General features: G+C 40.1%; 1 protein-coding gene across 1 annotated transcript in view; it reads right to left on the bottom strand.

The window, feature by feature from the left end:
* Positions 1-27,932, bottom strand: part of LOC138743706 (serotransferrin-1-like) — a 91,222-nt gene that overhangs the window by 37,683 nt on the left and 25,607 nt on the right. Inside the window, exons 4-9 of the mRNA XM_069899330.1 lie at positions 23,009-23,191; positions 19,698-19,833; positions 13,265-13,320; positions 11,690-11,862; positions 10,684-10,861; positions 2,870-3,006 (exon numbers count right to left, since the gene is read on the bottom strand). Of these exons, the coding sequence (XP_069755431.1) occupies positions 2,870-3,006; positions 10,684-10,861; positions 11,690-11,862; positions 13,265-13,320; positions 19,698-19,833; positions 23,009-23,191 (863 nt within the window). The remainder of the gene's footprint in view (positions 1-2,869; positions 3,007-10,683; positions 10,862-11,689; positions 11,863-13,264; positions 13,321-19,697; positions 19,834-23,008; positions 23,192-27,932) is intronic.

Here is a 27,932-nt window from a genome sequence, read left to right as displayed (position 1 = left end):
TCGTCCGCGAAGCCAAGCCAAAGATATATATATATATATATATATATATATATACTGTGTCACACCTCCAAGGCCCCCACCAGCCAGGCAATGCCTTCTTCACTCTTCTTTTTTTCTTTGGCTTGGCTTCGCGGACGAAGATTTATGGAGGGGGTAAAAAGTCCACGTCAGCTGCAGGCTCGTTTGTGGCTGACAAGTCCGATGCGGGACAGGCATACACGGTTGCAGCGGTTGCAGGGGAAAATTGGTTGGTTGGGGTTGGGTGTTGGGTTTTTCCTCCTTTGCCTTTTGTCAGTGAGGTGGGCTCTGCGGTCTTCTTCAAAGGAGGTTGCTGCCCGCCAAACTGTGAGGCGCCAAGATGCACGGTTTGAGGCATTATCAGCCCACTGGCGGTGGTCAATGTGGCAGGCACCAAGAGATTTCTTTAGGCAGTCCTTGTACCTTTTCTTTGGTGCACCTCTGTCACGGTGGCCAGTGGAGAGCTCGCCATATAACACGATCTTGGGAAGGCGATGGTCCTCCATTCTGGAGACGTGACCCATCCAGCGCAGCTGGATCTTCAGCAGCGTGGACTCGATGCTGTCGACCTCTGCCATCTCGAGTACTTCGACGTTAGGGATGAAAGCGCTCCAATGGATGTTGAGGATGGAGCGGAGACAACGCTCCAAAGTCCAGGAGCCTAAGGACAAACATTCAGTGGCACAAGGACAGCTTCTTCCCCACCGCCTTCATGTTCCTGATTGATCAATGAACCACAGACACTATCTTACTTTTCGTGCATATTTATATTTACAGTAATGTCGTAAGATGGTTATAATATGAATGTTTGGACGATGATGCTGCTGCAAACACCAAATTTCATGACTTGTTCATGAAAATAAATTTTGATTCTAATTCTGAAGGTATCTCAGAGGGCAATACCACTAACCCAACATTTTTGTTGAAGGGAGTAATGCAAATTTCAAGGTGGAGAAAGTAATCTCAGTTATCAGAGAATTTCCCAGGCACTCCTCCCATCAAAAGGGGGAACTAAAATTTAAACATTATACTTACAACCCAACTTACAACTTACAAACTTACAACTTACAACCGCAATTGGGACTGAAAGATCGATCGCATCTTGGAATTGACATAAATTGGAACTTTTCCTGCGCATGTGAAGTCCTGAAGTCTTAAAGCAAACTTTTTATTCAAATCTTTTTTTATTTTTGATTTTTGATGTATTTGAGAAATTAAAATAGGGATATAGGACATGTCAGAGCCAAAATGTGCATACTTACCTTATTAGTTGGCATTCCATGATCCCTCAGCTGGGCACGGCCATCTTGATTCCTGTGCACATGTGCAAGTCTTTGGTTGGCACATGTGTGACAGGTTCATGCATTGGAGTCCTCCAAATACACGAACCCACTGTGGATGTGCCAAGGTGCACAGGAATCAAGGTGGCCGTGCCCAGCGTATGGATCCCGGGACGTTGACTAACAAAGTAAGTATGTACATTTTGGCTCTTACACGCTCTGTATCCTTGTTACAGTTTGTCAAATATTTTTTCTTATTTTTTAAAAAATCTGGTCGAAGTTGAGTAGGTCTTAAGTTGGGGAGTACCTGTATTCCATTGGATTCTGTATTGGGATGACACAGACATGGAGTGCAGTTCTGCATTTAATTAGCCCCTGGACTGCCCTTTTCCTACAGCTATAGCAGCATGCTTTGCTAAATTGCTTCTCCATATAAGACTGATTGTACTTTTTAAGATGCATGGTTGTTGGCAGGACTTTTATCCATTATTTTAAATCACTGATTTGAAATATTAATTCTGTTTCTCACCATTAACACTGCCTGGCTTGTGGCTGATTTGCATTTTACTTCAGATTTCCACAGCATTTTTCTTTTCTATTTTTGGATTAATTCGTATATTCTTGTGAGGAAGGCACTGTTTCTTTTGGTGGACCACACTCTGCTTTGCTTTGATACCATAATGCTTTCTCCTTGCAGTCAGAGACTTGGATGGGGAAAACTGAGGGGGCGAAATGACAAACCTTACTCTGGCTCCTGATGGGAGAGCGAGCAAAGATCTATCATTTCCAAACACACGAGGGATCCACCACACTGTGACCTACTGGGAGGTCTGTGGAAAAGCCAAAAAAACATGCCTGTCTGAAGATTTTGCCATTTTCTTTAAATATTTGGAATTGAAGATGTTTTTCCTTCCTCAGATGGAGCATAAAGCTTAACAGGTCAAACACAAAGTGCTGAACATGGAGGTATTTTCACCACGTAAGTTTGATAGTCTTGTGAGGATTTATTTCTATCCTTAGGCCATGTTTTACGGCACTTGCCATGAGAGTGTTTGATGGTAGTTTAATGGAGACTTACCTTTCATTTTAAGCCATGATGCAGTTGACTGGTCTTTGAAAATTTAATGTTATGTAGTATTAATTAATACCTAAAATGCTCATTTGAGCCTACTACTTCAGGTTGGCTGACCTGCAGAGGAGCTTTTTAGCACCCATCTTTATCAAACACCAGCAATACACCTTCCCATTTCTTGCTCTCCTATGTTTCTGCCTGATTTCCACAGTCTACGCGGATCCCCTGAACTGTCACTGGTGGAAATGAGTTTATAATCTAATCACTATGAAAGGTTCTAGAGCACACAATAGTCACTAAAACCTCTCAATTCTAGTAATATTAAAATCTATAATTTCTCTGGACCTCAGTCTCTGTTTAATTTGCGCTGTAATTAACTTGGCACTGCTTAATTGGATATATAGCGAAAAACTTTGGTCTTGATTGAAGAGCGTAGGAAAATGGAAAATTGTTCGAATAAGTCATTAAAAATGCTTAGTAGAACGATGCTGTCAGTTACCATGATCTGTTTTATGCAGTCCTCGGCATTGGCACCTGTCACACAATTGACTGCAGTTGCCCAATTATCACATTTGGCTTTCTCCGCTTCGCCAATGGTACACCAACGTATTTTGACTTTATCCATAATCGTAGTCTCTGTAACACAAACATTTTGAAAAGCTGGTTAATCCACAAACTGCAGCTACATTTTAATCAGCGTAGAAACAAGCAGGTGTACAAATCGACAAATCATGTACTGAAAGGCAATAAAAACAACAGGAAGTTTCATTGACTCACAAAGACGCCAATGGTAATAGGAAATTAGTTACACAATGTAGAATGTCCCATAGCTAACTACGGAAAGTTAGCTGTTTTCAATGCAGGCGGTAAAGTGACCTTAGACTAGGGAGGTGGAAAATCACTCCTTAGGATTCCTAGATAATATTTTTATGCCTGGAGTGAATAACATATCTTGGCTACTAAGGCTAAAAACCCTGAAATCTACCTGGGGATAAACTTTTGCAAGGGTTAGCCAGAGAGGATAAATTAAAAGTGCCAGCAGAAAACCTCTGAGAGATATATCCTAACACTGAGAACAGATGATAGATGAAAGCATATACTGTACTATTTTGACATCGGGGTCTTAATAGATGGATAGGAGTGACTTGCATTACAAAATAAGATTATAAATAGAAAATAAAGAGATTATAAATACTGCATTCGGTGCTCCCTTTGTGGTGTTCTCCACATCAGAGAGACCAGTCACAGTCTGGGAGATCGCTTTGCTCAGCACCTCCGCTTCCTCTGCCACAACAAAGATCTCCCACTGGCCAACCATTTCAATTCTGAGTCACACTCCCACACTTACATGTTTGTCTTCGGCCTTATGTACTATCCTACCCTGAATGGAGGAACACCTTATTTTCCATCTGGGCACTCTCCAGCTGGATGGCATTAACATTACTTCTCCGCTTTCTGCACCCTGCTTGCCTTTTCTTTCACCCCCCCGCCTTTCCAATTTTTCTAGTTTTCCCCCTCCACCCACCTCCCCTGATCACTAGTGTCCCCTTCATCCCTTTTCCACCCATCATCTCCTGCCTTTGCATATGCCCCTCCACCTTTTGTTCAAATGCCTTCTGACACTCTTTTATATCCTGATGAAGGGCTCACGCCCAAAACGTTGGTTCTGTATCTTTACCTTTCCTATATAAAGGACACTGTTTGACCAGCTGAGTTTCTCCAGCAGTTTGTGTTTTTACTCCATCCAACCATATTGACAACCTTGGTCCAACAAACATATGAGCCAATTTTCCTCTTAAAATTTTTTTTCTACATGTCCAAGGTACAACCTGTCACTGGTCAGACATTACAATACACTATACTCACAATTGTCTCACCTACAGTTCCACATACCAATCCCTGTAAGGACTTCACATTTTTTTGACAGTTAAGGTTTCACAAGATAAAGGAGCAGAAGCAGGCAGGCTACTATGCCCATCGAGTCTGTTCCATGACTCTACGCTAAGCTGAATTATGCTCACACCTAGTTCCAATTTCAAACCTTCTCCCCATATCCCCTGATACCCTTACTAATGAGGTACTTATCTATTTCCTGTTTAAATACTCCCAGTGATCTGGCCTCTACTGCTTTGTGCAGCAGTGAGTTCCACAGATCCAGGACCCTCTGACGAAAGGAGTTCTTCCTGCTCTCTGTTCTAATGGACAACTTGTAATTTTAAGACTGTGACCCCTTGTCCTCGACTCACCCACCAAGGGAAACATCTTATCCACATTCACTCTGTCAAAACCTTTCAATATTTGAAATGTCCCTATGAGATCCTCTCTCATTCTTTGATACTCCAATGAGTACCATCCTAGAGCTGCCAAACTTTCCCCATACACCAGCCCCTGCATCCTCTCTGACAACATCACATCCTTTCTAAGATAGGGGACCCAAAACTGCACACAGTACTCTAGATGAGGTCTCACCAGTGCCCCATAGAGCCTCATTAACACCTCTCTACTCTTATACACTATACCTCTCAAAATGATTGCCAACATGGCATTCGCCTTCTTCACTACCAATCCCACCTGGGCATTAACTTTTAGATTTCCCTGCACAAGGACACCCAGGTCTATTTGCACCTCTGAGGATTGAATTTTCTCCCCATTCAGATAGTTCTCTGACTGTTTATTTCCACTGCCAAACTGTAGAACTGAACACTTCTCAACATTGTACTTCATCTGCCATATTTTTGTCCAGTCTCCCAATCTGTCTATATCTCTCTGCAATTTTACGGTTTCTTCAACAATTCCTGCTCCACCATCTATCTTAGCGTCACCCGCAAATTTGGCCACAAAACCATTAATTCCACAATCTAAATTGTTAATATAAATTGTAGCGGAGGCCTCAAATGGCCCCTGCAGAATGCCACTTGTTACAGACGGTCAACCTGAATGGGATCCTTTAATTTCAACTATTTGCTTTCTGCCTATCAACCAATTTTCTATTCAGTCTAATAGCATCCCTGTAATTCCATGGACCTTCATCTTATTTATCAGTCTATCATGTAGCACATTATCAAAAGCCCTTTGAAAATTCAAATAAACAACATCCACAGCCTCCCCTTTGTCTATCCTACTATCTTACCTGAGATTCCTTCAAAAAATTCAAAGAGGTTGGTCAGGCAGGATCTACCCTTTAAAATACCATGCTTACTAGGACCTATCCTGTCATGCATTTCCAGGTATTTCATAACTCCATCCTTGACGATTGACTCTAATATCTTCCCAACCACTGACGTCAGACTTATTGGTCTATAGTTTCCTTTTTTCTGTTTCCCACCTTTCTTATACAACAGACCATATTTGAAACCTTCCAATCCCCTGGAATCTCACCAGAGATTATTGATTTCTAGAAGATTATCACCAATGGATCCACAATCTCCAAAGCCACCTCTTTCAAAACCTGCGAATGTACTTCGCCTGGTCCGGGAGATTTATCCATCTTTAATCAAATTCAATTTACCTAACACAATTTCTCTAGTAATCTTAACTCTATCCATCTCTACTGCCTGATGCCTTTGTCTGTCAGGGATATTACTAATGTCTTCCACAGTGAATACAGATGTAAAACATTGATTTAATTCTTCTGCCATCTCTTTATAATCCATTATAATTTCCCCAGCATCGTTTTATATCAGTCCTATGTCAACATGCGCCTCACTTTTATTCTTTATATATTTAAAAAAACTCTTAGTATCTTTTTCTATATTGTTTGCCAATCTCCTTTCATAACTCATCTGTTCTTTCCTTAAAACTTTTTTTGTCTCTTTCTGTAAGTTTTTGAAGGATTCCCAGTCCTATGATTCCTCACTAGTTTGGGCTTCTTTGTTTGCCCTCCACTTTGCTTTTATCTTGGCCTCACCTCTTTTGTTAGCCACTTTGGTACCATCTTTCTTTTGACTAATTTCCTTTTCCTTGGAATGTATCTATCCTGTATTTCTATTATATGTAAAAATATCTTCCAATCCTGCTCTGATCCTCCAACTAGTTTGCTTTTCCAGTCAACCTGAGCCAGTTTTTTCCTCCTACCACCATAGTTTCCTTTATTCCACTGAAATATTGGTACATCCAATAACATTTTTTCCTTTTCCAATTTGAAATTGAATTCGACCTTGTTAAGGTCACTGCTTCCTAGAGGTTCTAAGACCTTTAACTCCCTAATGAACTCAGGTTCATTGAACATGACCCAATCTAGAACTGCGGAACCCCTGGTTGGCTTCTCAACAAGCTGTTTAAAATATCCATCTCTTAGGTTCTCTACAAACTCACTTTCCTGCAATCCAGTAAATTCCTGTTTTTCCCAATCCCCTGCCTTGTTAAAATCTCCCACAATTATTTTGATAATATCTTTGCAGCATGCCTTTGTATTTCTATCTGTATCTCATAGTCCACCTCCTGGCTGATGTTTGCGGGCCTGTATATAACTGCCAATATAATCTTTATCCCCTTGGCATTTAATAACTCAACCCATACTGATTCTACCACTTTAGACCCTATGTCCCTTCTTTCTAATGATTTAATGTCATTACATATCATCAGAACCACCCCCCCCCCCCCCCCCCACCTGTATCCTTGGATATTGAGTTCCCAATCGCACGATTCATTCAGCCACGTTTCAGTAATGGCTACAATATCATACTATTTTCAGGCTGGGATCCTTATGGAAGTGTCACAATCTGAAACACTGACTGACCATGTCTCTCCATGGATGCTGCCTGACCTGCTGAGTCCTTCCAGCAGCTCATTATGTGCTCAAGGTTCCAGCATCTGCCATTTTGGTGCTTCTTTAGATTTGACTGTTGATGCCCAGTGGCACTGTCAGAATCTATATGCTATAGTGAGAGATTTTTTAAATATAATTTTTAAATATACTGCATGCCATTTAAGCCTATCAGCCTGCGTCATCCAATTATTCGAATGGTGGGAGGAAACCAGAGCCCCCAGGGAAAACTCACGCAGACATGGGGAGAATGTACAAACTCCTCACAGGATTCAAGCCTGGTCTCGATTGTTGGCAGTGTAACAGCATTGCGCTAACTGCTATGCTAACCGTGCTGCCCATGGATAAATATATCTATGTTACAGGTAGAGATTGTGGCCTCAGATTTAGTCAATATCAGATATCACTTGAAGCTGGGTTTTCATGAAAACACAGAAAAGAGGAAAATGAAGCCACAGACTATGTGGTCATTCAAGTCTGCCTGGCAAGTCAACAGATCACAGCTGATTCTCATTCTCAATACCACATACCTTCCCTCTGTAACCACTGGTTCTAAAGGAATTATCCTTATCTTGTCCAACCTTGGGCCCTTTTATTGCCTTTGAATGAGATCTCTTTACATTATTTAAAACTCGTGTAAATTTTGTCAGGCAAATTTCTAGTTATCCAAAGGGCCTGGGGAATGAACCTGGTCAGGTGGTGGACCTCTTGGTGAGGGAGCATTTTGGTGAGAGTGACCACAACTCCTTTAGCTTCAGCATAGATATGGAAAAGGATATAAACAGTCAAACTGGGAAAGTGCTTAACTGGGGAAGAGCTCATTATGAAAGGATGAGGCAGGAACTAGCGGGAGTAAATTGGAATCAGATGTTGAAGGGTGAAAGCACAGAATTAATGTGCAGGAAGTTTAGAGACAACTTGTGCAGGGTTCAAGATAGGACAAGGAAAAAATAGAAGGAAAATGGAACTGAGGCTGATGGAACAGGTGAGGCAACCAGTCAAGAGGAAGAAGGAAGCTTATGTTCAATACAGAAAGCAGGGAACAGAAAGGGCTCATGAGAAATATATGTAGCCAGGAAGGAGCTTAGAAAAGGAAATAGGTGATCTTAAAGGGGGTATGTAGAATTAAGGAGAACCCCAAGGCATTCTCTGCGTATGTGAAGAACTGAAGGATGATGAGAATGAAGGTGGGGCCGCTAAAGGATAAGGGAGGCAACATATGCCTGGAGGTGGAGGAGGTTGGGGAGGTCCTGAATCAATACTTTATGTCAGTATTCACAAGAAAAAAAGACCTTGATCACAGTGAGGTTGAAATTGAACAGGACTGTGTCTGGACAATGTGAAGATTAAGGAAGAGAAAGTGTTGGATTTTCTTGGGGCCGCACATAATATACACTAGGCTGCTGTGGGAAATGAGAGATGATATAGTTGGGACAGTAGCTATAACCTTTGAATCCTCTTTGGCCACAGGGGAGGTGCCGGAGGATTGGAGAATAGTAAATGTAGTCCTCTCCTTTAAAAAAGGTTATAGGGAGAATCCAAGGAATTATAGACCAGTGAGTTTTTACCTCTGTGGTGTGTAAACTATTGGAAAGGATTGTTAAGGATAGGATCTATGAGCATTTGGAGAAGTACAGTCTACTCAAGGATAGTCAGCAGGGCTATGTGAAGGGAAGGTCGTGCTTCTTGAGCCTAATTAAGATTTTTGAAGAGGTAACAAAAGAAATTGATGAGGGTTGGGTGGTAGATGTGGTCTACATGGATCTTAAGCAAGGCATTTGCCAAGGACCCTACAAGAGTCTCATCTAGAAAGTCATGAGGCACAGGATCAGTGCAACCTTGGCTGTAAGGATAAAAAAGTTGGCTTGTAGGAAGAAATCACAGAATAGTAGTGGAAGAAAAGTATTCTGCCTGAAAGTCAGTGACTAGTTGAGTGTCACAAGGATCTGTTCTGGGACCCCCCCCCCCCCCCCCCGACTCTTTGTGATTTTTATAAATTACCTGGATGAAGATGTGGAAGGATGGATCAGTAATGATTCGAAGGTTGGAGGAGTTGTAGATAGAGCTGAAGATTGTCCACGGTTACAAGATTATATAGATAGGATGCAGAGTTGAGCAGGAAAGTGGCAGATGCATTTCAATCTAGAGAAGTTTGAGGTGATACATTTTGGAAGGACAAACCAGAAGGCTGAGTACGTACAGGGTTAATGATCAATCACTTAAGAGTGTGGGGATGAACAGAGAGACCTTGGGGTGCAAATCCATGCATCCCTCAAAGTCGCCGCGTAGGTTGATAGGATAGTTAAGAAGGCATATAGGATGTTGGGATTCATTAATGGGGGATTGAGTTCAGGAGTAGAGAGGTCAAGTTGCAACTCTACAAATTTCTGGTGAGACCACACTTAGAGTATTGTGTTCAGTTTTGGTCACCTCATTATAGGAAGGATGTGGAAGCTATGGAGATGGTGCAGAGGAGATTAATCAGGATGTTGCCTGGATTGGGAAACAAGTTTTATGAGGCAAGGTTAGCAGAGCTGGGATTTTCTGTTTGGAGCGTAGAAGGATGAGAGGGGACTTGATAGAGGCGATGAGATTATGAGAAGCAGAGATAGGGTGAACAGCGCAGGATCAGCAAACACCAAAGGACATGTGTACAAAGTTAAGGGAGGATATTTTTGGGGAGACATCAGGGGTAAATTATTTTCACACAGAGAGTTTTGGGTGTCTGGAATGACTTGTCAGGGATGGTGGTGGAGGCTGAAACATTGGGGGCATTTAAAAGAGTCTTAGACACATGGATGAAAGTAAAATAGAGGGTTATGGGGTAGAGAGGGTTTATTTTTTAAGGAATATATGGGTTGGCACAATATTGAGGACTGAAGGGCCTGTACTGTGCTGTAGTGTTCTTTGTACTCTCTTCATATGACTGTCCCGCCATCCCAGGAATCTGTCTGTTGAATCTTTGATGCATTATCTTTATTCCCAGCTTCTTTAACTGTAGGGTTTACAAAAATCAAATAACTTCTGATTGGGTGTGGAATCAGGGACCAGCATGTTTAGCACAGTGATTAGCACAATGTTGTTACAGTGCTAGCGACCGGCAATAGGGTTCAAATCCTCCCATGATGGTGTGGGTTTTCCCTGGGGGCTCTGGTTTCCTCTCATCATTCAAATTGTGCTGGGGGTTGTAGGTCAATTGGCTATAATTGGGTGGTGCAGACTCATTGGCTGAAAGGGCCTGCTGTATATCTATAAAAGATGCAAAAGGATAGCTCTGTGGTTCAGGATCAAGTTCTTTCCTGCCATTGACAGTCTCCTGAATGAACCTCACAATGGTAAAATGATATTGCCTTTCGTCTGGGCCATCGGATTTCCCTCTGCAGCTCTGCACTCCTGTACTTTGTCTAACTTGTATTATACATGTATCGTTGGACTGTTCACAAAATAAACTTTATCAATGAATCTTGGTACATGTGACAATAAGATTAAACTTGAACTTCGTTAAAAAAAGATCAAATGCTTCAAATTCTGATCAGATTGAGCCCTACCTCTCTTGATTGCCTGAAGAGCAGCGACGTAACTATTGCCAAGATAATGCAGGTAGTCCATTCCTTTGGGGAGGTGAATCAGCTTTTCTGTTGAATCTTTAAACATCAAGTTCTTATGTTTATATTTTTCTGACTGGAAGAGCTTAAAACTTCCAGTACTATTTTGCCCAAATTGTTCCTGCAAATAAAATTATTTGGAAACACAGGGTAGTCTTTATAAATTTCAAGTTATCACATTTCACACGCAAGTCATCAATGCACTAAAACTCTATGAATACAGAACACTCAGGACCAGTAGATTTCACAAGCTTCTAGATGTCATTCCAATCAATACTTCAACACATGTTCGAAACGTTAATGGGATGAAAACTGGGCGCCACAGACTCATGCGCCGAAATGGCCTGTTACTGTGCTGTATATCTACATTTTTAAAGATTACTACACCCAGCGCTACAATCAAACAATCTGTAGGTACTAATCTTTTAAAGTTGTTCATTCAGTTTAAAAATATCCCAGGCTGTGTTATAAAAGACGAGTGTTGCTTCTGTATTCCAGTCAGCATTCACCCTCAACTATTAAGAATGAGGATTCAATGACTATTCGTCCGATTGTCATGAGCAAAGTTGTCCAGCCGAACAATAATTACTACGTTGCATCCCGTGCAAAGTGTTTCTGAGAGATTTTATATAGCAATCCTATAAATCACATCTGAGCTCACTGTGTTTGGCATTGACACTGTCGGAGAACAATTCAGGGTTGCTTCAGCAATTCAATAAAATTACTAGGGCAGTAGAGAGTGGAATGAGGTCTAGATCTCTACAGGTTAACTTTATCTGCACACCTAATGTCATTTGATTAAAAGGGCTTTCAAGACACAAGACATCAAGTTATCTGATGCATGCATATCAGACAATAAGTTGGGCATGCATCAATTGAAGTCTGAAATACTTTGGGAATAAGTCACCAAAAATCTTTAATTTTATGAAGTAAGGTTAATTTCATGTACCTGAGCCTTTAAGAGGAATCTGTAGATGTTCTCATTGTGGGCATCTTCAGCAGGATTGCTTCTCACCATCACCGCATGAGCAGGTACTCTTGCCAAGTAACAATGCTTGTAATCGTCTATATTCTTTCTGGTACCATCCTTACAAAGGAGTCTGTAATTATGCTTCTCATCAGCTACAAAATATCATACAAAATTACTTTTCAAATGGGTTGGCAATTGTCCTGATCGTATGGAAAATAAAATATATGACTTTGTACTTTGATTAACTTTGCACATAATGGTACATGATCTCAACATTATCGCATCTAAATGCTGTACAGACAGCTAACTTAACTAATGATCTTTTCTATGTATACCCTCTGTAAACTTTCCATATATGGCTTGGTATGCAAACTCCTATGTATGGATACCCTCTGTAAATATTCTAGGAATGAACAAATTATTTGTATAAAAAGATAATAGTGGCGAAACGATGCAACACTCCATATAAGGACAGGAGAGACAGAAAAGGGAAAGATAAGGGGGGGCAGAAATGATGATGTAACACGTGGATTAAGGTTTAATCAAACAAGTGGATAAGACAATGAATGTATTATAACTGGTGAAGGGGGAATCGGAATGCACCGAGATAAGAGATAAGAGGCGAAGGAGTTGTATCCAGTTAAAGATAAGGAGGATGAATGTTTTAGCATAAAAACAGGCCAACTCAAGCCAGAGGTGGACTTTTTGGGAACTTGCTTCTTGAATTGTCTCAGACCTTTGTTTGCAAATAAAGGTTCTTTGCTACTGAAAGAATTCTCCGCATCTCCAGACTCATTATTAGGCTTCGGGAAACCACGACAATCTCTCAACCTGATCCCAGTTTGTATATACATTCATCTTATGCTAATAAATGGCCACTGTGTCAGGTGGAATATCCTTCAGAGATGTAAGAAATTACAAATAAAAAGTACAACCAGTTTGGCCCATCCAAACATAGAGCTGAGTAACTGCCGAGAGGAAGTTTCAGAATATGGAGGGATATGATATTCAACAGGAATCCAGGCTGTGGGGGCATAGCAGGAGAATTAGGAATAATCTAACAGCATTTTCAAAGAATAGCCTTTGACTGATTAACATGTAGCAGGTGTTGTATTTCAAGAGGCATCTAAAATCAAACGAAAGTCTTAACATACTAACTCCTTTCGCACGCACGCACGCACGCACACACACACACACACACACACACTTGCGTGCATATTAGCACATTCACTCTTTGCTAAAAAATGTAATCAACATCAATAAATTATGCCTTAGTCCAAGAAATGGAATCTGTTTCATTGTTTTCAAAATGACTGGTAGGTTAATTGGGTGTATTTGGGCAGAACAGTCTGCTGGGCTGGAATTTAAAAAAAATTAATAAAAACTCAAGTCCTCTCAAGAGATGGTGATGGGTTTAGATAAGTATAAATCCTTTCACATGCCCTTAAAGTTGACTCGGAAGTGTGGCACATGAAAGTAAAGTTTGGTGGTTAGCACAGTGTGAATGACTCATATTTTTCATGGCATGAAGACAGCTTCAATAGATATTCTTACCTGGGACTGTGGTGTGCTTCACAAAGGCCACATTTCCATTTCCGTTCTTCAAGCAGCTTGAAGAGAATAACCAGTCTCGTTAGTAACCATAAAACAATTTTGGCCAATCTTGAGTTTAATTGAACCTTCATCACCAAGTAAATATTTTTACAGATAATTTCAGCCATCTTGGACATGGAGCAATGTGCAATTGAGGGATGTTTAAATTCCACATCTGGGTAATCTTTGAGCATGAGCACTTAAAGTGGAGAAGAGCCAAACTTCAAATGTATTCAAAGGAATGACATTCGTGTGTTAGGAAGTTTTTATGGAAAGGATAGATGGCGAGAGTGCCTTTGGAAAAATTGACTTGGAAGTTTGAATTGAGAGGTTTACCACTTCCCCATTTTAAGAACTATTGAAATTTATTAATGGGATGCTTTATGTAGATAAATCTCCAGTTAGGGTTAAAGTAGAATTGAGTAAAACAGGAGAAAACAGTATGGAGGACTTTATAAATGGAATTCAAACCTGTTAATAGGAACTAGAGACACGCCTGTTTTGAAACATTTGATTGAATAAAGGAGTAAAACAGATTATGAAATAGGTGGAAAAGGTTTGATTTCTTGAAAAATAACTTTAAAACAAAAAAGACTTCTTTTTCTCTGAATAATCAATTTTTGAGGATTTGGAGTTGAATGGGGATTAAGAAAATTATCTGAAGCTGGTAAAATTATTACTTTTCAACAAATGAAGAATAAATTTAATGTTCCAAATAACACTTTTTCTGTTATTATCAAGTTAAGGCTTTCTTGCTTGATAAATTAGGTCCTAGTCTGATATTACCCAGGCAGAATGAATTAGAATTATTGATATATAAGGGCAGTTTGAATGTTTATTTCAGTGATGTACAAATTACTTCAATAAGAAGCTCCTAAATTAGGAATTCATAAATTGAGATTAAGATGGAAGGGTGATTTAAATAGCCAGATAGATGAAAATGATTGGATGCAATTAGGTAAGGAAAATATGACAAAAATTATTACTGTTAGGGCATAGATTACTTAAATATAATTATTTGCATCAATTATACTTAACACCTCAAAAAAAATTAAAAATTGAATCCTGTATTATCAGATTTATGTTTTAGATGTGGTCAGGAAGTTTGTTCATTTTTGCATTCGACTTGGAAGTGTCAGAGAGTAAAACCTTTTTTTTGAGAAAATATTAGGGGTTAAACTCCCACAGGACCCAATGTTATTTTTAATGGGTACTATTAAAGTGGTTAGACCTAAATTAAGATTAACTGTGTATCAAATAGAATTTTTACAACCTGCTTTAGCTGTTTCTAAGAAGTGCATCGCCATTACTGAGAAATCAGATACGGATTTAGGGTTGGAGAGATGACGTACTTGTATTCCACTTGAGAAGATAACATAATTTAACACAGGAAATGGCCATCGAATGCGACGACTGGGAAAACATTGTGCGGGCTGAAATGCCCATTTACATAGGCCGCCAGCAGAGCAGTGAAACTGGCCAATCACCGCTGGTGGATCACAGGGGGCTCAATTGGGGCCCAGGCATCTGAGGTAACCAACCAGCAGCCAGCCCACACCAACCACGCCCCAGTGGTGACGTTGCTGAGCTGACTATAAAAGGCAGAGCTGCCACTGAATAAACTCAGTGTCGAATACACTCTACTGGTGGGTGTGTCTTTCTTCTCCTGTGGATTTGAGCTACAGCCTTAGGGCTATAACTGAGAGTTATAACCTGGCTGTAGCCATAGTGACTTTGCTAAAGCACCATCAATCACTCAGGAGACTATTGTGGAGAAACAAATAGGTTTTATTCACGAGAACATAACATATCCCTACTATGGTTGTCCTGCACTGAGCTGCAGGGGACTGTGGAACAGCCACCTTTATACAGGAGCCTGTGTGGAAGGGCCATAGGTACAATTAGCCAAAAGATATTGTTTATGTCTCTGTGTTACTTGGGAGGCTTCTTAAATAGCTTAGAGATGCAAGGTTCAAATAACAAAAGAGACTTTACTTACTGATGCCTTCCACCATCACAAGAGACCATTTGCACACACTCTTATACATGTACATACACCCCACAGTGGGGCACTACAGTTATTACAGTAAGAAGACTGTATTCTTATGCAATTAGAAAATAGTTCATGCTATTCTGAATATACAACATCCCTCCTTCTCAAGAAAAAGAAACATTTAGTGTTCTTTATTATGTTCTTTCCAGTGCAACTTAAGTATCTGAATTTGTACGTTAGTTTATTTACACTATTTTTAAATAGTTCTTAGCGATATCGCACTGGTGGCAGTAGGTTCCTTCACCACCTCGTGGATTTGGCTGCGACCGTTGGGCTGTGTTGCTGGTCCACGTGTAGGCGATGTAGCTTGTTGTGCTTCACCTGACTACTGCTGTGTTGATGTTTCAGTATTAGTGGTTGTGGTCTCTTCACTTGATACCTCACTTGCCATTGGTGTTGCAGGCCTTGCTGGTATTAAAGCTTTCTGCTTCATCACATCTTTTATTGGCTGGATATGAATTCTGTTCCTCCTCAGCTGATTGTCTTGACAATGTATGATCTTGGTGTCTCAGCTTCTCTGATGCCTTTGCTGGATTCATGTTTTCAACATCGGCTCTTGAATATGCACATGTTTCCCTCTGAGGAGTTCTGGTAAAGTTTGTGCATGTTTGTTGTAATTTTGGTGTCCTTCTTCTTGTGTGTCAGCCAGTCTTCTTCTGGTTTCCACCTGGTCTTCTGTAGGGTGTATTTTGCTTGGTAGAGTTGTTTTATATCTCCTGCCATTTAGAAGTTCTGCCGGGGACTTCACATCAGTCCTTAAAGGTGTTGCTCATAATGATAGAAGAGCTAGGTATGGGTCTTCTTTGGTTTTGCGACTCTTAACTAGTGTGCGTTTCAGTTTGCACTAATCTTCAATTAACTCATGACCTTTGGGGTAGTATGGGGATGATGTAGTGATAACAAACCCATACTCTGCAGCCAGCTTCCGGAATTCTTGTGACATGGACTGTGTTCCATTCTCACATATTACTTACTCGGGTATTCCTTGTTCAGCAAGGAGCCCTCTCATTTCTGAGGTGATAGTTGATGCTCTCAGGTCTTTCACCCTTTTGATGAATGGAAACTTAAAGTAGTAACAGGCTACTATTAAATACCACTCTTGATTCTTAGTGAACAAGTCTGCTCCCACTGTGTGCCATGGCCTGGAAGGTACTTCTGTGGAAATCATTTCCTTTTTTATGTTGTGTTTTTATAAAAAATATTTTATTTATAATTTTTAAATCATTTAACATCAATTATAACATATTCATACAGAAAGTATATAATTGAATAAACCCCTCCTCATCCTTAAAAAAAAATTCAACTATCTGTGGAAACCAAAACACCCACCGGAATGGACCGAGAGATTAAATCTTCAAACCAAGAATTTTTAAGTATGAGCTCCATACTTTTACAAAATAATAGTATTTATCCTCAAATTATATGTTATCTTTTCGAGAGGAATACAGGATTTCACTTCAGTTTTGCCATCTTTCCATTCCTAAAACTAAATCAGATTTCCAGGTGATAGCCAAACATTTTTTTAGAAACAGCTAAAGCAAAACATAGAAATTCAATTTGATACATAGTCAGTCTTAATCCTGAGGCAATTGAATAAATGTCCCCTAAAATCAACATTGGATCAAATAGAAGACTCATTTTTAATACTTTCTCCAAAAATTATTTAATTTGTATCCAAAAAGTCTTAACCTTAGAACAGGTCGGTGATGCTTTTGGATGTTGTCAGGATCTCTTAATTGACAGAGAACAATTGCAACTCCCAGCCGCTATCCAGATATAGAATTGCTGGTCCGTCTGCATCTACCACATAGAACGTACAGAGGATGTTGTTTCCTTTATGGCGGCCATTGATCTTAGCTCTCCCTAGTTGCTTGATTATGGGTCAACCATAAGCCATTAATGAGACATTTGCTGCTTCCAATGCACCATCTTTAGGATACCCTTTTATTATGTTCTCTGGGAACATCTGGTAGTGGAGTCTGAGTGAAAGAACATTGCTTTGTGATCCAGTATCCAGGTTCACCCTTTGGTTAAATATCATAGACTTGTTCTGGATTGTTCTCTGTATTTGGATCCTTGTGGGCAACAAGCTTTCTTCTTTCATCTCACCCGATATCTCGTGAAGGTGTATGGATTCTATGTCCAGTATCTGGGTGTCGGAATCCTCATTGTTGTTTCCTTTATATGGTGGATCTTCTTCTTGTCTTTTCTTTTCACTGGTATTACTGTTTTCTTCATGCCAGAATTGCACATCTTTGCCCAGTGGTTTGCTCTACCACAGGCTTTACATCCAGAACCGTATGTGGGGCATTTGTTTCAGTCATTGAAGGGATGTTGACTGCTACACTTCCTGTAGGTTTTGGTGGGTTTGCACTTTTCTGATCGCATTCTTTATAGCATCAATCCTTCCTTCTCTTTGCTATGGGTGGGTCTGCATAATAGGGATTTAATTTGCATCCTCGACGCTTCAAAGGCTCTGGCTGTGTCTATATCTTTGGCTGACTTCAAGCTATCCTTCCCTATAAGAGATTTTTGCACTTTGGGATGGGCACACCCTCTATATTAGTTGATCAGCTAATATTTTCTCTATATCCTTCCATCTGCATTTTGCAGCAACAATTTTTAGTCCAGCATGAAAGTTATCAAACGTCTCTTGCATAAGGCCTTGAAATTCATAGCATCAAATTCTATGATTAGACCTGTGTTTAAGGTGAGAAAAAAACTTTGCAAATATCTGCTCTGGATCATTTTTCTCCACCCCTGTGAGCTCCCACCTATTAAATAAGTCAAGGCCTTGCTCTCCTGTCCAGAGAAGTATACAACTGACCTTCTCCTCTGCCATTGCATTTTTTAAATCGTTCTTGAATGCTAAATCGCACTTCTGCTGAAACTTTTTAAATGATTCTACAATGTCTTCAGCCTCCCGTCCATCACTGGGTGAACTGCAGTTGCTCCAGCCATTTTTTTCAGGAATGTTTTTTCTCTTCCTCCCCTTCGTATTTCAGGGACTTACAATCAATTGTATGGCTTTAAACATGTTCTCTTATACTGCTGCCACCATGTTACTTGGGAGGCTTCTTAAATAACTTAGAGAAGCAAGATTCAAATAACAGAAGAGACTTTACTTATTGATGCCTTCCATCATCTCAGGAGATTGTTCACACACACTCTTATACACCCCACAGTGGTGCACTACAGTTATTACAGTGAGAAAGGTGTATTCTTATGCTGTTACAAAATAGTTCACATTATCCTCACTATTTAACAGTTATGCTCGACCAGATAATTATACATTACAGTGGTTTCCCACACTCAAGAATTCTTCCTGTGTTGCCTTTGAAGAAATGTCCATCCATACAAGCTGTGGTCATAACACTCCTGGTCCTCTTGTTGGTGAGACTCAAACTTAGCAGCCTCCACGAAGCTTCCAAGACCATGGTATTGGTCTCTCCAAGTAACTTCACTGCTCATAACACTTAAAACAAAGTGATCTCTCCAAGTGACCTTCACTGTTAGTCACACTCAAAATGAAGCACTTTGCTTTCCAAAAAGACCCTCCTGGCACAGGAAAAGGCCAGTCATTGACAGAACTTGCTTTGCTCTGAATTCCACAATATGGCCGGCTACAAGAGCTGCTTCAAAAAGCTGTTTTCTCTCCAGCGTCAGAATGGTTCAAAGTCACAATGTCTTTGCAAATGTATTGAATCTGGAACAGCCTGTGACAAACCTTCCCTCAGTTCTTCCAATCTATCGAATTGTTGATGGGCTGTGACTTGTGTTGTGATGTGAAATGTTAAATGTTGACTGTGACCATTCAATCCCTCCTGTCTATAGTATCCCTTACAGTGATAATTCCATTTTACTAAAACGGGAGCTCGTAATACCTGGCCAATACTCACCAAACAATCAATATTAGTAAAGATAAATTATTTGGTCGTTTACGTGATTTTATTGTGTACATCTTGAAATATACTTTAAAATTCTATAAACATACTTTGAAATTCTTTGGCTGTGATGCACTGAGGAACTTCTGAGAGTTATGTAAAATACTGTGTGAGTGTATTGTTCCTCTTGCTAAATTATTTAAAAACATCCTAAAACACAAGGTGAACTTCATCCTTATTATTTCAAAGACAACCTAAATTTCAAGAAGAACAGCACTGGCTTGACTTTAAATAATGCAGGGATGATTTATTTTAGTTTGGTTCAAAAAGAAGAATCCTGCAAGCATTGGCTCACCAAATTGTTCCCTTTAAACTCAGTTGTACATTTCATGAGATATCGTTCTAAATCACCAACATGAAGGAGAGAGACAAACAGAGAAATGTGTGAGATACTCACTTGAATGCACCTGTGTATCCATAGTAGGGTTCTTCGTGTGATCGCTGACAGCCTTTCTTACACAGATAACAAAGGCTTGGGAATGCATTTTTATCTGCACCCGGGACACAACTGGCAGAAAAGAAACGTGATGCAACTGGAAAAAAAAGTCAAAATTAATTTGCACTGCAAAGAATACAATTTCATAAGCAAGATTTCCAAAAGATCTACGTCTATAAATGTTAAATTGACAAAATGAATGTCTACAGTAGGCTAGTGCTGTGCTGGCATTTTTTTCCCCAGCGAACAGGAGTAAGAGCGAGAGTGTGTGAGAGCAGGACACCTTAAGGTATTAGCATGGGTGGGACATTTTGTGAATGGGCTAGAGTGCAAGCGGAGAGTTGAGATTTTGGCGAGAACAGGTTGAGGTAATAGTGCTGAAGTTGAGGCAAGACAGCCCTGTGAAGGATTCAGCAAGGCACAGGTAAGGGCAGGTTCCCTTACTTTTCTTTTCGTATTACAAAGACCTTGGAAATGGCCAGTGCAGAGATATGCTCCTCATATAGTGTGTGGATAGTCAGGGAAATCATCAGTAAGAGGTGCAGTTAGGGAACTGGAAAACTCTGAATCATTCAGGAAGCTAATAGGCAGGAATTATAAGGATGCAATCACACTGAGGAGGCAGGGAGAAGTTGGCTGGGTGACACACAGAAGAAGAAAAAGGAGCAGACAGTCAGTGCAGGGTACCCTGAAATAACATGTATACCATTTTGGATGGGGCGACCTACCACATATAAGCCACCGTGTTCAGGTCTCTGGCACAGAGTCTGTACCTGTGGATATGAAGGAAGGAGGAAAGGTGAGTTGTAGTGAGAGTGACAGAGGATTTGACAGTGAGGGGAACAGATAAGAGGTTCTGTGGAAGAGATTGAGAATGTTGCATGGTATGTTGCCTCCCTGGTCCTGGATATCTCAGATCGAGTTCATGGCATTCTCAGGAGGGAGGGTGAGCAGCCAGATGCTGTGGTCCATGTAGGGAACAATGACGTGGGTAGGAAGGGAGATGATGTCCTGCAAAGAGAGTTCAGAAAGTTAGGCACTAAGTTGAAGGACAGGAGCTCCAGTTTTGTGGTCTCAGGATTGGCACTCAGAATTATGACATTGTGGTCATTAGTGAAGCTTGGTTGCAGGAGGACTGGCAGCTTAATGTTCCGGAATTCTGGTATTTCAGACGGGAGGGATGAAAGACAGAGGAGTAGCATTGCAAGTCAGGGAAAATGTCACAGCAGTGTTCAGGCAGGACAGACCGGAGGGCTTTATGGGTGGATCTGAGGAACAAGAAAGGTATGACCATACTCATGTATTATAGGCCACCCAAAAGTCAGTGAGAATTGGAGGAGAAAATTTGCAGAGAGAAAGCATTAGTTGAGATAGTAAAAACACAAAGTTGGACAAACAGTGTACTTTATATCACAAAGATAAAGATACATTACAGATTTTTCAGGCTTGAGCCCTTTATCAAAGTATGGAAAAATGTCAGTAAGCATCCGAACAAAAAGGTAAGTGGGGAGGGGTTTGAGGGAGGAGCACCGATCCAACAGAAGGAGGCAGTAGGTGGAGAAGAGAGGGAGGGCACACCAGCAAGTGGGGGAGGGGGATCACTGTGAACAGAGAGGGAAGGGGGTGGCGAGCTGAGGGAAAGAAGTCGGGGGGGAAGGGAAGGGGGGAGAACAGAAAGTAGATTAGCAGAAACCAGAGAAGTTAATGCCATATGGCTGGAGAGTGCCCAGATGGAAAATCAGGTGTTGTCCCTCCAATTGGTCAGATAGTACATGAGGCCATGAACAGACAGTGCCCTCCCTTCCTTCTCCACCTATTATCTCCTGCTTTTGGGTCTGTGCTCCTCCCCCTGCCCCTTCCCCTGACCTTTTTGTTTGGACGCCTGCCGACATTTTTCCTATTCAAAATGTTGGTTATGAATCTTTATCTTTACTACATGAAGGACACTGTTTAACCTGCTGAGTTGGCCACCTTTGTGTTTTTATTTCAACCACGGTGTCTGCAGACTTTTGTGTTTAACAAATTGTGATAGTAGGTGAATTTAACTTTCCTAACATTGACTGGATTCCCCATACTGTAAACAGGCTGGATGGGTCAGAGCGTGTCACATATATTCAGGAAAGTTTTCCAAATCAATATATGGACATACCAACAAGAGTGTGTGATACTAAATCTCCTATCAGGAACAAGACAGGGTAGGTGATAGAAGTGTGTGTAAGGAAACACTCTTGGTCCAGTGATCATGATACCATTAGTTTCAAGGAAGGCTAGTGTAGAAATTGTTGGGGCCTTGGCCTTAGCCATGGGTGAGGTGCCAGAGGATTGGAGGGGAGCTCATGCTGTAATATTGTTTAAAAAAGACTAAAAATAATCCAGGAAATGATTGGCTGGTGAACCTGACTTTAGCAGTGGGTAAGTTATTGGAAGGTGTTCTTGGAGATCAGATATACAAGTATTTGAATAGACAGGGTTAGTCAATGTGATTTTGTGCATGATGGGTCATGCTTAACTAACCTCCCAGAGCTTTTCAAGGAGGTTATCAGAAGAGTTGATGTTGTCTACATGGACATTAGTAAGGCCTTTGACAAGGTCCCTCATGGGAAGTTGCTCAGGTAGTTTCAGTTGTTCAGAGTTCATGGTGAGGAGGTAAATAAGATTAGACATTGGCTTTACAGGAGAAGCCAGTGAGTGGTAGTGGACTCTTTGACTGGAGGCCTGTGAACAGTGGAGTACCTGAAGGATCAGTGCTAGGTTCACTATGTTTGTCAATGGGATTACCAGAAAATTAGTTCAGCACTGATCAGAAGGGCTGAAAGGCCTGTTTCTGTCCTGTAGCTGGGCTGAGGTTCGAAATAGTCTGCATGTTCTGAATGCATAATGAGAAACCACTCAACTGATTAGTCTTCCATTGAAATAAATGGAAATGATGAAGTCAGTACAATGGGTAAAATTAGCAATAAGATTCTTGTTACTTTTATTCCTGCTCAAAGGCAAATAATAGGGCACATCTCTTGCAGACAACACTGTTTGCTTCAGCATGAATCCCAGCAGTCTCCACTTGGGGAAGGGGAGTCCTGACACCCCACATATTCCAGTCCACAGTCAGTTTATTCACACATCCCCTCATCATCCAATGTCAAAATCTCCTCCTTCCTGATCACCAGATGGATCTGATCAGTTCATTTTTTAAACCCAGTTAACCTCTTTGTGCCTTTATTCATTCCGTTTGAGTAAAAGCACTGAAAATGTTCTGAGGAAAGAAACCTGCTTACATTGTTGAATGCTGTCCTCTCTATTCCATTTTTCTGGATATTTGATCAGAAGTGCCCCCATGGGGCTAATCCAGCCTGACGATTTCCCCAGACCAGTGTGGCAGGATTTCTTGCCTTCTAGGTCATTGAACCCAAACATGCTGTTTGCTTTTACGACAGCCACAGCATAGTAGCATGTTGCTCCTGTAAGAAAACAATGCATAGTCAGTCATGTCAGAGCCATTAGAACTACATGGAAATATAATTTCCAATCCAAACTGATTCAGTTTTGGGCAGCATGGTTAGCGTAGCAGTTAGTGTAATGCTGTTGCAACACCAGTGATCGGGACTGGGCCTAGAATCTCGCGCTGTCTGTAAGGAGTTATACGATCCCCCCATGTCTGCATGGGATTCCTCCGGGTACTCTGGTTTCCTCCCGCCCTTCAAAACATACCAGGGGTTATAGGTGAAATGGGTGTGATTGGGTGGCATGGGCTCATGGGCCGAAAAGGGCCTATTACCACGCTTTAAGTCGAAATTTAAAAATTAATTAAATAAATACATAAATAGAATTTATTTCAATCTATTCTGGTAATTGATTGTGGTTAATTTATTTTAAAGGTCTGCAGAATATTCTGATTACACAAGTAATTACAGTTTCATAAATCTCCTGAATAATGGAAAATAAAATACAGTAAACCCGTTACCCAGAATTCAAGCAACCGACAAAAATATCGTGGAAAATAAATAGGTTAAAAATTGGAAGTTTAAAATTGGCGGACCTCACGATTAGTTCACCAATCATGAAACACACAATCTCAAGCAACTGGAAAAGTCATTGATCCAGCATCTACCAATCCCCATAGATGCTGCATACCAGGAGTTTTATTGTATGATGAAGATTGTTGAGAGAACCTAGCATGGGTATGGAGTATTTCATAAGAGAACCACTGCAGTCGAGAGGTGGATGTAAAGAGGGGAGGTGATAGCCATATCATTACTTTCAGATTTCTGTACACACATCATGATATGGAAATAATTCTGCACATGTGTTAAATCAAAATACTGTTGAAATACCATAATCATGGGTTTGGGAATATTTCAAGAAGGTGGTTTACCATTGCTTTTGAAACAATAATTAATTATTAAAATGTTGATTGTCCACATTTCGCTTAATAAGTAAAATGAAAACTATTTTAAGATTCTAACACTTGTCAATTATTTGCCTAAAGAAGCTATGCAAGAGCGCCAAATTTGCATGTTTACTCTGGAAAGTAACCCTTGTTCAGCACAGTGGGGATGATAGTTATGGATGATAACTTTCAGTTCCTTGAAGATTACTCCTGTGGTTTAGGAAATACGTTGTTTAGTTTGCACCTATTTGACAATTTGTGCTTGGAACTGAATTAGTACCACAAAATAAAGACCTATTAACTGGTCTTTTTAAGTTCATAGATTTTACTTCAGATAAGAACAAGTTCAACATCTTAAGTTTAATTGGCTAGTAGCTACAAATTATTTGTTCTTACACCTTGTGATCTTTCTAACAATGTTTCGAGTATTAGGCCAGGAGCACATTATTTTGCTACAGTCCTCCACACTTCAAAAATGTTCTAAGCACAGATAATATTTCTGCAAAATCATCTATGCTACAATTTTCCAAATTGCGAAGCTCTATTTCAAATCCCATGAGTGGAGATGTATTCCAATGGGATATTTTTCCCTCTTCAGAAAACAACAAGGGAAGGCTTTTTAATTCTCACCAAAAACATGCTGGCCACTGCCAATCACTGACACCTCCCCCCCAAACCCCCGAGGTCCTCCTTGTGTTGGATGCCCGAGGGTCCCGCACCTGCCCGAGAGCTTGGGGTCCAACGATGCTGCTGCTGGCAGTCCAATGTCCCCGGTCAGTTTGGCTCTAAAAAATGTGGGGTATATGAGGATTTCTGAGGAGGAGTCACGTGATGGAGTAGTGGCCGGTAGGAAAATATCAGCCCTCTCCAGAAAAGAAGGAAAAAAGTGAAGAAAAAGCAAAGCCCCAGACACACAAATCACAACAAATAAAAAATAAAGGTGTGGAGAAAATGGCACCTAAGAAAGAAAAACCAAAAACAACAGGAAGAAAAGAAGAAGGAAAGATGCCGGAAGAGAAAGGTGAAGGCCTTAAGTGCACGAAAAAGCAGGGACCTGCTGTGGAAAGAGGAGCCTGCTCCCCGAGGTTAGTGGAGACCCCGTAGGGTCACGACCCACCAACTGCGGGACTGCAAAAATGGCTCGCGGAGCCAAACAGGGGTGCGCAACTGCACATGCACGAGGAATCGTGTATGCATGTTGCGCATGACAAGAAAAACACCGACGGGGGGTGAACCAGCTGTGGAGTGAAACTCCACAACACGAGCAGCTGAGAGAGGCCCAACAGCAGGACTCCCAGCTGGAAGATAAAGAAAGCAATAGGAATGGGAGGGGTGAGAAAGAAAAAAGGAAACAAGAGACACAACAGAAGAAGAGGACTAACATCAAGAAACCACGGAAAAAAAAATACCCAACGAACTGAGACAAGCAGCTCAAGAAGAAAGTCATAAGAGACACAGATACAAGGAAGAGAAATAGAAGACACAAACCCAAGAGCAGACGCAGAAGAAGAAGAGGAAGGAAGAGAACACCAAACTCTGCACAGAGGAATAGGAGGTAAAATGAATGGACAGTACATAGATTTTTTAAAAATTCAAGAACAAATGAAAGCATTAAAAGAATGGTTGACACTAGAATTTAGTGAAATGAAAAGAAAAATGAAAAGTACAGAAGAAAAAGTGAGTAGAATAGAGCTGGTAATAACAGATGTAGGGAAAGGATTAGAAAATGTGCAAGAACGTGACAAAAAAGTTAAAGAAACACAGGAGTTTTTAGCTCAGAAGATGGATATAATAGAAAACTATAGTAGGCGAAACAATATAAAGATAATGGGCCTTAAGGAAGATGAAGAAGGCAAAGCTATGAAAGAATTTATAAATTAATGGATCCCAAAAGTCCTGGGAATGCCAGAAATGCAGGAAGGAACGGAAATAAAAAGGGCACACAGTACATTAGCCCTAAAACCACAGTCACAACAAATACCAAGATCCATTTTAGTAAAATTTCTGAGATACACAACAAGAGAAAATATATTGGAGAAGGCAATGAATAAAATTAGAGAAGACAAAAAAACCACTGAAATACAAAGGTCAAAAAAAATTTTTCTACCCAGACATAAGTTTTGAGCTAATAAGAAGAGGAAGGAGTTTAACGCAGCAAAATTGATCCGATGGAAGAATATATTCCCAAGGATACAATATCTATTTCAATTGTTACCAATTCCCTTAACAGAGAAATTCTTCAATGAGCTAAAGAAAATAATAAGGAAATTCTTATCGAAAGGGGGGAAACCGAGAATAACACTAGATAAGTTAACAGAATGGTACAAACTAGGTGGTTTGCAGCTACCAAATTTTAAGAATTATTATAGAGCAGCACAATTAAGATATCTATCAGATTTTTATGAATCAAGGGAAAAACCAGATTGGACCAGGAAAGAGCTAGATAAAATAGGGGAGAAGGTACCAGAACATATACATATGGGATGAAAAACTGGTGCAATATAGAAGTTCACCAGTACTGCACCATCTTCTCAACATTTGGAAGAAGATTCACGTAGAAAGGAAAAAAACAAATTACTAACTACCAAAATTATTATTGACGCAAAATCAACTAATCCCTTTCACAATACATAACCTTTCCTTTAGAGAATGGGAGAGAAAAGGGATTAAAAGAATAGAAAATTCCTTTTTGGGAAATAATTTATTATCATTTGAACAAATGAAGTACAAATATGGAATAACTCTCGGTACAATGTTTGCATGCCACCATCTGAAAACCTACTTAACGGACAAATTGGTAAGCAGACTGAGGTTACCAGAAGGAAACAGCTTTGAATATGTGATTACAGACACAATGATAATTAAAAGATTACATCAAGCTGCAAGAGAAAGAAAATGATGAAATAAGCTATAAACCCAAACAAAAGTGGGAACAAGCCCTAAACATAAAGATAAAAAATGAAAAGCTATGCTCCGGAACTATGAGAAATATAATAAACACAAGGTTACACATGATACAATATGATTGGTTACACAGGCTATATATCATGCCCCAAAAGTTAAATAAATGGGATCCAACATTATCAGATAGATGTTTTCGCCGTAAGAAGGAAACGGGAACTACAGTACATGAATTTGGGCATGTGAGAGAGTGAAAAAGTTTTGGAAAGATCTAAATCAGGTATTAAATAAAATCACAAAAAGCAACATACCAAAAAATCCAGAGTTCTTTCTTCTAAGTAATATAAGAAGTAAAGAATTAGGCATCAAACTGGATGAAACGCAAAAAAGATTTATTATGATAGCCTTAGCTGTAGCAAAAAAATATATAATGTCAACTTGGAAATCAGAAGAGAGCCTGAGAGTACAGCAATGGTACATAGAAATGAATTTTTTCCATTGGAAAAAATAACATATAATTAAAAAAATAAAGTCACATTATTTGAACAAATTTGGGAACCGTACATGGAACACCACAAAGAGGGACTACCGCGGACCTCCACCCCATAAAATAATAGAATGAGAAGAAGACGAAATGAACTGACCCAGTGTGCGAAAGTAGATGACACAATTTTTTTGTTTATATTCATTGTGTGATGACATTGTTTAATGGGTTTATTGCATTTATATGTTGAACGTTTAAAACTGTAAGTCTGACTGTAAGTCTGTAAGAGGCGCTTCGGCAATTTCTGCCGGGTACGAATCTGTCTGCCTTGCAGCAAGAAAAAGAAATTTCATGTAATGACACGTTTATTACTTTGAATCTTGAGATATGAGATCTTGTTATATCCTCAAAACACTCCAGTAAGTTT

Source organism: Narcine bancroftii, chromosome 9 (genome assembly GCF_036971445.1).
Source record: "Narcine bancroftii isolate sNarBan1 chromosome 9, sNarBan1.hap1, whole genome shotgun sequence".
In the NCBI taxonomy this organism is placed as follows: Eukaryota; Metazoa; Chordata; class Chondrichthyes; order Torpediniformes; family Narcinidae; genus Narcine; species Narcine bancroftii.
Note: the sequence above shows the minus strand (reverse complement) of the source record. Positions and strands in the feature narration are given on the sequence as shown.